This window comes from Choloepus didactylus, chromosome 8 (genome assembly GCF_015220235.1).
Source record: "Choloepus didactylus isolate mChoDid1 chromosome 8, mChoDid1.pri, whole genome shotgun sequence".
Lineage (NCBI taxonomy): Eukaryota > Metazoa > Chordata > Mammalia > Pilosa > Megalonychidae > Choloepus > Choloepus didactylus.
This window is the reverse complement of record NC_051314.1, coordinates 100,947,027-100,958,643: the sequence shown is the minus strand read 5'-3', so window position 1 is coordinate 100,958,643 and position 11,617 is coordinate 100,947,027. Positions and strand designations below refer to the sequence as shown.

At 38.3% G+C, this 11,617-nt stretch overlaps 1 protein-coding gene across 5 annotated transcripts in view; it reads left to right on the top strand.

The window, feature by feature from the left end:
* Positions 1-597: 597 nt before the first annotated feature.
* Positions 598-11,617, top strand: part of BICD1 (BICD cargo adaptor 1) — a 311,166-nt gene continuing 300,146 nt past the window's right edge. For all 5 annotated transcript variants that reach the window (XM_037846188.1, XM_037846190.1, XM_037846189.1 and 2 more), the window contains exon 1: positions 598-810. In XM_037846188.1, coding sequence (XP_037702116.1) covers positions 598-810 — 213 coding nt within the window. The remainder of the gene's footprint in view (positions 811-11,617) is intronic.

The following is an 11,617-nucleotide window of genomic DNA, read 5'->3' as shown; positions in this document are numbered from 1 at the left end:
CCAGTGTGCCCGGCGGGAGGCGCCTCGGGATGTTTCCGTCTGGTCCTTCCCTCCTCCCGCCGCGCTGACTCCATCCGCCTCCCCGCCCCCTGCTTGGAGCCGGGGCCAGGCGGGAAGGGAGGGAGCGGGCCCCGAGACTGCATCATTCCGCACAGGCTGCAGCAGGGCGAGAGGGAGCAGGTGGAAAGAGCGAGCGAGCGAGCGACCAGCCGGAGCGCGCCAGACCGAGAGGGGAGACTGCAGTGACGCTGCCGGGGAGACATGGCGTCCCGGCGCCTCTGAATAAGCAGAATCCGGTGCCCCTCGCTGCCCCCGGCCGCCGCAGCCCAGGCCATGCCCCACGGCTACTGACCGCGCGCGGGGGCGGCCCAGAGCACACACGCGGCAGCGGCTGCCTCCTCGCCCCTGATTCTCGCCCCTGCGTTCTCCATGTTGCATTTCTCGTCAGTTTCTCGGGCAGTGTAGCTGCTGCTGCCCGAGGAGCAGTCAGGGCAACCCATTCATCCAGCCACACTTTTTCTTTTCCATTTTTATCCCCTCCCCCATTTCCTTTCCCCGCTTGCTTTACTTGCCCTCCAGCCTCCATCAGCCAGGGCTATGGCCGCAGAAGAGGTATTGCAGACGGTGGAGCATTATAAGACTGAGATAGAGAGGCTGACTAAGGAGCTCACAGAGACGACCCACGAGAAGATCCAGGCTGCCGAGTACGGGCTGGTGGTGCTGGAAGAGAAGCTGACCCTCAAACAGCAGTATGACGAGCTGGAGGCTGAGTACGACGGTCTCAAACAGGAGCTCGAGCAGTTGAAAGAGGTGAGTTGTCTGTCACCTCTCCCCCCCACCTCTTCGGCCCCCGCTTCCCCGCCCCCAGCCCCCACTCATCATTTTTAAAGTCGGAAAGGATGTGATTGAAAGGACTGTTTCTTCGTCTTAGAGCCCTTTGTTGATAAGCGAAGACTGAAAGAGTCCATTGTCTTCCCCCTAAGAGAAAAATTGCCCGGGAAGTGAATGTTTAAAACTGGAATTTGGGAGGCAATGGTTGTTTAGGCTGTGGGGGAGGAAGATTCCTAAGAGCCTTCAAGTATAAGGGTTCTAAAGCGACATTCAGTTGAGTTGGGATGTATAAATTCAACTTCTCAAAACTGCTATTCTTTCAAGCCCAGGTTACAGTGGCAATCCCATAATCCACAAAGATGGTGAGGAGGTTTGTGCCTGAGGACCCACAATTTCAGGATGTAGAGTTTACGGTATCTTAGCCTTCTGCTGAATGCAACTGCTCCCTGGTGCGAGAGGGAACTCATTAGGAGAACTCCTTAGCAAACCTATTTTACAAAGGCTGGGCAATATTCATTCCCCTTGGCTTTAGCCATTCTTGTCATCAGGCCACAGAGGGGGAAGAAAACAGTTTTGCTGGAGTGATGCCCGCTGCCTTGTTTTCACCTGGGAGTGAGGGTGGGCCATGCTCAAGACTTATGAGGTCACCCTGACCAGGGAAAATTTAACTCACCTGCAAATGGTCTGAAAGAATGGTAGATATCAAACACCTGCCTAGGTGGGTAGCCTTGCATTTCAAATGAGGCTCTTCTGGTTGAAACAATTGTATTTATAAAACCAGAATATCACAGATGGGCCGTGTATTAACACTTGCCTTCTTTAGTCTTTGAGCTTCTGGCTTCTTTTGAAGACTGTTTACTATATTGGAAGTAACTAGTTAATTGCTTTAATTTCTTGTCAGACACTTAAGAATACAAATATTGTTTAAAGAACTCAGGCTCTTTCACCTGATTCTTGAGACACTATGATTAGCAAGTAACTGGTTATAAATTTAAATGTACACACTGCTTTACTATTAGGCAAGTCTTTATTTTTAGGTGCTTATTGGTATTTTAAGTGTTAATTCTCATTTGATATAAAATATCAAAAACCTTTCTCTAATAATGTACTCAAAATATTTTTTTCCTTAGCAAAGAAACTGGGTCTTTTGTGCTGTGCTGTTACAGTTAAAAGACATGATTTATGACACATCTAATCAACTTGCTTTCTTAGTTAGTACAATATGGTAAGCATTTATGCTTCCACATGTTTTTCAATTCTGATGCCTAAATGCCAAAAAAGAAATATGGTACATATAGGAAAAAACCCAATTAGAAATCTTATTCTTGTGTATGAGGTCATAAATTTCAAGAATTTTTTTATCACGTATGTCTGTTCTTAATAAAACTAGGCTTGTTTTTATTTTCCAAAATAGGTAAGGTTTTAGGCTGACATGTTTAAATTTAGTGATGCGAAAACTTGTGAAGTTAATTCTGAGTCTATACGTGTCAACACTCCTTTGCCAAGTCAGAGAAGTGCAAACCAGACAGTGGGAAGTCATTGCCTCCTTGATAAAGGGGTAGACTTAACTTAATAAAGTGGAGTATAACAGTTACCTGACCATTTTGCTTGATTAAAAAAACCTTTCTAGGGATAATCCTTGTCATTGCATTTACCCCACATAATAAACCTTTTGCCTTACTAGACCATGAGATCCTTAGGCAACGAATAGGTCTTCATTTACTTTGCATCCAAACTCGAACACAAAGTCTAGCACCTAGTGGCATGCAGTAAATATTTTATGAAAGAATAAATTTGTGCTGGAAGAAGACATAAGTTTATCTGGCATCTACTAGTCAATATTAATTTAGTCAATATTAATATTAATTAATAAGTGACTAGTATTTTAAAAACTACCTGAAATAATTTCATCAGCAGTAATGAGAAAAAGGAATTAAAATATTTTGTGGGAAGAATATAACAGTGTGTTTTTTTTCCCTATAAAATTATAAAGTATGTTTTATTCTTTATAACAGGAGGTTAATAAAAATTTACCAGGGTTATTTTTACCAAATGATACACATATGTATTTTTAGTTGTATTTTGCATTAATATAATTCAGATTAAGGTTCCTAATGAAGTGGCTCAAATGATACAAAAATGTATTTTGGGGACAATAAAATAATCATTATACTTGATTATTTGGTGAGACCTGTTATTTTTATCATCTACACATGATGTAGACTTTAGCTGAGAGTATTATTTAAATGAGCTAAAGTAATCTCAAGTAGTATTTCCTGTTTGAAAATCATGAAAATTTTTGCGTGAACTCATAATCATGCAAACTGAGGTATGCCAATGATGATACCATGTAGAAGCCATTTTTGAAAAACATGTTTTGTGAGTGCTCTGGTTTATCAAAAGGAAGTTTTGTTCACTTTCAGGTATATATAGTAAATGATGTTGATGCATTATGTCTATAGGCCAAGTATAAAAGAAATCTTTGTCTTATTTTTAGGCTCTTTCAACAATTGATTCACTTTTGCATAAATGGACCAGTTTGTCAACCAAACTGTGCTAGGTTCAAGTTGGACATTAGTAATTTGTAGTGTAGCCACACAGTTCAGTGTTTACAGGTCATTTTGTTTCCCAGCATCAACTTCCCACGATATAGCTACCGTCCTTCCCAGGTCAGCTTCTGCTATGACAACAATGCAAGCATGCAGCGTTGCTTCAAGATGTGGAAAATCAGTGTGATAAATTGATTGATTTTGTTTTTTTGGTTATTTCTTTCCTCAACCCAGATTGCTTTTTTGCCTGGTTTGATAGCAATTAGGGCTCTGCCCTGTGCCTAGTTGCATGATGCTGTAAATCTGTTCACAGAATACTTAAAAGAAAAGAACTAAGAGCTGGAAAAAGATGACCTTTTACATCATCATAATGTTCTCCTTTTCATAATACTTTGGGCAGCTGGACAAAATAATATATCTGCTAGAATCCTGGACCATGGTTTTGTGCCCAGCTATGTTCAGGGCTTTGGCTGATTATATGTTTGGGATGTGTGTAAATCAGCACTACATGGCTGTCACCTGAGCCAAAATAGCGTTTGAAGGAGAGTCATGCTTATAAAATAATTTGAAAACTAAGAATATATATGCATTTAAGAGCTGTATGTTTCAAATTTAAATTTTCATTTTACTTTAAAGATCATGGTTGAAATTTAAAATGTGGTAAAGTTTATAAAGATCCCACTAGAGTGGAATGATTCAGCATTACTTGGTAGCATTTTAGAAAACCTGTCCGTCTAAAAGCTTTAGAAAAGTTTGGCAGCTATGTTATAGTAGACTGTGTACTAAGAATCTTTAACTCATTTTCTTGCTCATTTTCTCAACCCTGACACCAAGGACAGTCACCAGGTGCTTAAGAAGACTTGCTGGGCTTTTTATCAGTTTTTCCTTGTGGAGCTAACTTTAGTCTTTTTCAGGACTGTAGTTAAATCAAGACATAAACATAATTAAAACCATTTTGGAGATTGTCCTGATAGGAATCTGATGAAAGCCGTTTAATTACCTGGTGTTTCAGTTTGCTGAAGCTGCTGGAATGTAAAATACCAGAAATGGATTGACTTTTAAAATGGGGGTTTTTGTTCACAAATTTACATTTCTAAGGCCTTGAAAATGTCCAAATTAAGGCATCCAGAGAAAGATACCTTGACAATGAAGAGCGGCTGATGGCATCAGGGGTTCCTCTGTCACACGGGAAGGCATGGGTACGTCTCCTGGCCCTTCTCTCCAAAACATCTCTGGTCTTCTGTCTTAGCTTCTCTCTCTCAGCTCCTGTGTGTCCTTGTTTGTTTCTTCCAGGGCGTTTCTCTCTTAAGCTTTGGGGGGTCCTCTCTTAGCTTCTCCAGGTCAAACTCTGGATTTCATCTCTTAGCTTCTCTCCTGGTTCTGGTTTCAATGGCTGTCTCCAAAATGTCTCTGGGCATTTTCTCTCTAAGCGTCTCGGTCTCTGTTGGCTCTGAGCGCTCTTCAAAATGTGTCTGCCCTTGATCCTCTCAAGGAGGACTCCAGCAAACTAAGACCCACAATGGGTGGGGTCACATCTCCATGGAAATAATCTAATCTAATCTATTTAGGACTAGATGCATTGCATACTTTGTTTCTAATTCTTATAACAGTCCTTTATACAAGATAGATATTTCTCATGTTATACAGTAGAAGAAACTGGATCTGAGATAGGTTAAGGGCCATTTTCACAGAGCTAATAGGTGATGAAACCTAATTTAGGAAGAAGCCCACAACCTTTTCTCACCACACCATTCCTACCTCAGAGGGTGAAATGTCTCAGCCAAGGCCACAGGTGCAGTATTGAAGGTCACTGTGATGGTCATAGAGGGTGGATTGGAGATGTGCATTGGGGCAGACTAGCAGGAGGGAGAGGAGGGCAGAAATCTTAAGTGTTGGAGGTGACTAGATGTGGAAAATGAGAAAGAGAAGAGTCAAGAATTTCTCAGAGTAAACAGTTGTTATCTCCATTGACAAAGAAAGGTACTATGGGGGAAGAACAGTTTTAGAAAGTGAAGTTGATGTCCAGGTTATATGAAATATACTTTTCATATATATTTAATGCAGCAAATCAAATTTTACAATTTAACTGTTTTCAACAGTTAGTTTGATTGCATTCTTGATTAGGAGATATGCAAACTAAAAAACAATGGGCAAAGAACCTGGGCTGGGCACTGTGAGGGCATAAAGGACAGTCTAAGTGGAAAACTTGCCCATACAGCTCTCTTGAGGTTATGGGGGCTGGGGAAGCAGATTTCTCCCGTTACTGGCTAACTTGAAATTCTACTACAGCTTTTGAATTCAATCCTTAGTTCACTCGTTTGCTTTTTTTTTTTTTTTTAGGTCATAGACTTTGAATACTCTTTACAAAATTACCATTGTGTAGTTACAACAGTGTTCCGGTTTGCTAATGCTGCTGTTATGCAAAATCCAGAAATGGATAAGTTTTATAAAGGGGGTTTATTTGGTTACAAATTTACAGTCTAAAGGCCATATAAGGCATCAACATGAGTATACCTTCACCGAAGGAAGACCAATGGCGTCTGGAAAATCTCTGTTAGTTGGGAAGGCACGTGGCTGGTGTCTGCTGATCCTGGATTGTGTTCCAGCTCCTCTCTCAGCTCCTGTTCATTCTTTAAAATGTTGCTCTTGAGGCATTTTGTCCTCTCCTAGCTTCTCCGGAGCAAACACTGGCCTAGCATCCCCAAAGTGTCAGCAGAAGTCTGCTTTCAGTGGCCGTCTCCAAAATGTCTCTCTCAGCTGCTCTAAGGTCCTTCTGTTTGTGAGCTCTTTTATGGGACTCCAGTGATTAAATCAAGACCTACCATGAATGGGCAGGGTCCCTATCTCCATGGAAATAATCCAATCAAACACTTCATACACAGCTGATTGAGTCACATCTCGATGGAAACATTCAATCAAAAGATTCCAACCTAATCACCACTAATACCTCTGCCCCCACAAGACTGTGTTGAAGAATATGGCCTTTGGTGGAACATAATATATTCAAACTAGCACGAACAGTTTATTGCAACAATCCAAGTTAGACAACAGCATATACAAATTAAAAGTTTCCCCTTCCTCTCCTCCCAGGCTTATATCTGTTGTTAATCCTTTGGTGAGTACTCCTTTATACTTGTTTTAACTGCCTTTAAATATATGAATTCAGGGTTTTTTGTTGTTCTTGTTCCTTTGTTTTTATAAAAATAAGAGCATGTGCTACATATTGCTTTGCAACATGGCTTTTCTCATTTAATTATATGTTGTTTTAAAGTGTAGGCATTTCTGGGAAAAATCTGCATTTTTAAGGCACTGTTGCTTCAAATGTGAAGAAAATGGGTCTGATTGGGAAAGAGAACGAGAGAGCCTTAGGGAGTGTGGGTGGCATCACTGAAAAGAGGAGAGGGGGGGCTAATGAATTTGCCCAGGTGCTGCTCTGAGGCTAGTTGGCAGGGGAGGAGACTATTTAGATATTGTCTAAGAGAAACTGAAGGAATTTGTTTGGTTGCCCCATAGCAGGCCTGGGTAATGATACCAAGGGAAAGATGAATGATTTTGTGGGTGAATTAGCAGTGATTTTGATTCTTTGTCTTGTTGGCTGATGATGGAGATACATGTATCAGCATAATATGAGGCTGGTTTCCATGGCCAGCAAGAACCCATCCTGCAGTGTGAACACATCCTGTCCATGCTGGGTCTTGGTTAGAAGTCAGGATGATTTAGGTAGTTGGGCCTTGTCACTTGAGCCCATCTTTGCCTCTGATTTTGAATTTTAAGATAGTTGATTAGGATCTTATACAGAATCTCGGATTTGGCACTTTGTGCAGGAGGTAGGGAGAAGAGAGTACAGGAAAATGTTAGGCAAAAGTGTTTTTAGTTATTACCATGAAGGGTAATATGGATGGGAATAAAGAGTGACAATTGATACTTCTTCCTCCTGGGGTTTAATTACCTTATCCATAATAATTAAGGGGTTGGAATAGACAGTGTTCATGATTTTTACCAGCTTTAAATGTCTGTGATGCCTGTCCTTTACTTCTCAGATTCATCCTTTTTTTTTTTTTTTTTTTTACAAAGTACAGAATAATCTTGTGTAATTGGAATAATTTCTGTCTAACCTTCAAGGATGTGTATCAATTCTTTACAAATTTTTCCTCCCATCCATTCCTACCATGATCACTCAGCTTCAGCCAGGATAATCTGTTTTAAACATTGTACTCTGTCCCTCTACTTTTTTTTTTTTTTTTGAACACTTGCCCCAAACTCATTTCCCTTCTGGATTCATTTTACTTCTCTAATACTGTTATAGAACTGATTTATCAACTTTATTTTCATTGACATATGTGTACTTGGTCCAGTGAGTCACTGGGAGCCAGATTTTGGTTAAAAATAAGGAACTTTCTAACAAATATATTTTGTCCAATAATGAAATGAGGTGGACTTCCTTAGGAATTAGTGAGTTCCCTTTCCCCAAAGAAGTTTAAGAGGCTAGCCAGCTACTTGCTGGGAATACCGAGGATTCATACTTGAAAACGGGGTTATCTAGTATGATCTCCTATTTTGAGTTTGATTTTATTATGCCAGGTATTCCAAGTAATTTCATGTTTGTTGTGTTCCCATTCCCAGCATTAGATTGCAGTATTTTCAACATAGTTAAAATTTTCTGTTTTAATGTTTGGCATTTCACCGTATTTCATGATATTTGAACTTTTGGGAGTGTATTCAAAGAGTTTACAACTTTTATCTTTATTTTGATTTACATGTGGCTTGATTTTCAGAAGAAAACTGATGGGTAATAAAAAAGTTTAAGATGAGTATGACTGTAAATTTTGGGAAATTTCAGTGAAAGTTTATACATTTGAGCCATATGGTTGCACTGAGAGAGTTCTACAGCCTCTAGAATTTTTAATTTTCACAAGCACCATTATTATGTATTTTGTCTTTAACACAGTCACATATTTTACAATCTGATTGTGAACCAGTTGTGTTACCACTCTAAGTTTTGTTTTTGCTTTAGATTTCCCATTATTTCTTGTTGTGTTTCATTTTATTCATTCAAAAATGTAACTGAGTGCCTACTGTATTGGGCACTGTGCCACCTGCTGAAGACACAGCAGTAAACAGAACAGACAAGATGGAGCTCCCTGAATGGAGCCATGTTCCAGTTGGGGGAGATAGTCAATAAACACAGACACAAAGACAGCTATTTCAGACGTTGCGAAGATCTTGGAACTCTGTTTGTGGCTTTTATGGGAGATGATGGGTCACCGTGCCCTGTAAAAATAACCGTTTATATTTGAAAAATGGCTGTTGTATAGTGTATTGCCTCTAGATTTTTCTAACAAGGTATTGAGTTCTCAACATTGGAAATGTTTTAGCAGAGCCTAGCTGTCCCCTGTGGGCCTTTTAGAGGAGATGGATTTGAATCAGTGATTTTCAATACTGACAATCCATTAGAATCACCTGGTTCTTTAAAAAAAAAAAAAAATTCTTGCTTCCTGATGACACCTTCTCCAGGGACAGTGAAATCAGAGTCTTGGAGGTGGAGCCTGGGCTTCAGTATTTGAATTCCTCTCCCTCAGCTAGGGCTGTGACCCTTTTTCCTAGATACTTCCAACTCTAGGATTAAATGACTCTACAGGAATGTCTTGGTAAGAAAAGCTGGACATTTATGAACTAATATATAAATCTTAATCATACAGTTTTGTTTTTTTTTTGCTTATCTTTATTTTCTGGAAATTACACTGTAAAAGCTTTCAGAAAACCAATAAACATCAAAAAAAAAAAAACTGCATTAGACATAGATGTATGTTAAATTAGATGGCCCTTAATTTTCAATTCTTGAGGGTTACCTAAAGTTTCTTTTAAAGGTTATTTGTCTCCTTTGTTGTGTCTATTTTATTTGCTTTATTCTAATTGTAGTTGTTAACACCAACTTTCCATGCTGGTAAATAGGATGTTTAAAAAATTGCTTTAATGGATTGATCTTTAACTTCTGGAGTTATTTTCAATTGTTCTTTTGGTATACATGCTCACTGTTTCCAAACATTATTTAAATAAAAAAAGACAGTAAAATTCTATGTTTCTATCTTTAAATTTAGAATTGAAAATAAGAAACCTGTTTACATTTATGAGAAATACACAATAACAGTAGCAATTTCCTCAGGAATGTTTTGTTGTCCAGTTTTGTGTGGGTCTATAATAAAACATTCAGAATGATGGGTCTTTGTTTTTTCCTTCCATACTGCAGACTAATGTGGAATCAAATGCCACTTCCAAAGAACCCTTAGCCATCAATTTTTGAAGTTGAAAGGTTTATATTGTAACATGTGTGGGCTCTGTTGATAAGCCTCACTGATTGCCATTTTCTGGATGGTTTAGGAGATGTTTTTTAAGTGGACCTCTGTGTGAGGTAACTAGATGGAGACAGGATGAGTTTAATCTTGTACATGACTTCTTTTGTTGAACTTAAGATACTATCATCCTGCAAATTATTCTCTTTGTTATGCACAGTCTTTTTGTTGTTCTTGTTTTTTTTCTTTTAATCATAATCTGACTATTTCTGCTAAGCCTTATGTAGGTTCAGAGATTTTGTTTAAAATCTCAAGAAAACATAATGAGGAAGGACAAGCAACCATTAGAGAAAAAAGAAATGATATAGTCCACTTCAATAGCTTTTAAACTATTGACTCTTCTTTTATTTAAAAAATTGATAGTTTCTTAGTTATTGTTGGTCATTGAAAACTAATTATGATTTAATGATCTAGTTCTAATTATTGGAACAACAGGAAATACCCCTTTTTGACGGTATTTCAAAATATTTTAGAACTGTAACTCTTTCTTAAGAGAATGTTCAGATCTTCTCTCTGACTTACTGTAGTTATTTCCAGTCAAGTTTTACAGGCCTTTATCATCTTAGCAAAATAAATAATATATCTTTGCAAATCACTTTTATGTGTGTGGGATAATAAAGCTATTTTTTTTCCTCAAATTTAGATCAGGGTATGAAAACCACAATGACATTTTAAGATAATATTCACCGTAAGCTATTTCAGGAAAAGACAAAGAAAAGAACTCTAGACTAGTGAGATTTTAGTTGTCATTGGTCAAGTCAAGAGAAAAACTATTAAGTTGAATTTTAATTGGTGATGCCAAGGTGATTCAGAAATTTGTAAAGTAGACACCAAAGTATGTGTTGTGAGCAGATAGGTCATTGCATAAAGATAAATAATGGTTCATTCATTCTTTCCTACAGCACTATGTATTTAATGCTACCGTGTATTAGTGACAGATCTGGGTGCTGGTGATACAGCAAAGAACAAACCCAACAGAATACTCATGCTCGTGGGACTTACATTCTGTGTGGGAAGAGAGACAAACGAATTAGAGAGAATGTTAGATGGTCCTAAATGCTATGGAGAAAAAATGGATCCGGGAAGGGGGCGATGGCATGTGAATTGGGGAAAGTTTACTGTTTTCTGTAGGTGTCAGAGAAAGCCTCATTGAGAAGGAACAGCTGGAGGGGACCGAGCAAGGGGGTGAATAGTAGATGAGGTTGAAGAGGAAATGGGGATCAAATTATGTAGCAGTTCATAGGCCATAATGAGGAGTCTGCCTTTTGCTCTGAGATAGGAAGTTTTCTGAGGGTTTTGTGCAAAGAATTCACAAAGCTCTGTACTTCAAAAATTTTTCCCATTGAAGTAACCTTTGTTCATACAGTCAAGCCTGACTTTAAACTCCTTGGGGGAAAGAAGGAGTTTTAATTAAGCTAGTAGTCTCTGTGAGGTATATAATATTCTTTTTTTTTCCTGTAGCAAATGTTTAATGGATATTTATACTATTAAGCTGGTAGTCTCTGAGAGGTATATAATATTCTTTTTTTTTCCTGTAGCAAATGTTTAATGGATATTTATACTACTATGGATTTGGGTTGGAAAAAATATGTAAGTATGAAGTTATTAAAACAGCTAATTATTTTGAAAATGAGTTGAAATAGACCACCTGTTTTTTTTTATTTTTTTTTATTTATTTTTTAATCATTTTATTGAGATATATTCACATACCACGCAGTCATACAAAACAAATCGTACTTTCGATTGTTTACAGTACCATTACATAGTTGTACATTCATCACCTAAATCAATCCCTGACACCTTCATTAGCACACACACAAAAATAACAAGAATAATAATTAGAGTGAAAAAGAGCAATTGAAGTAAAAAAGAACACTGGGTACCTTT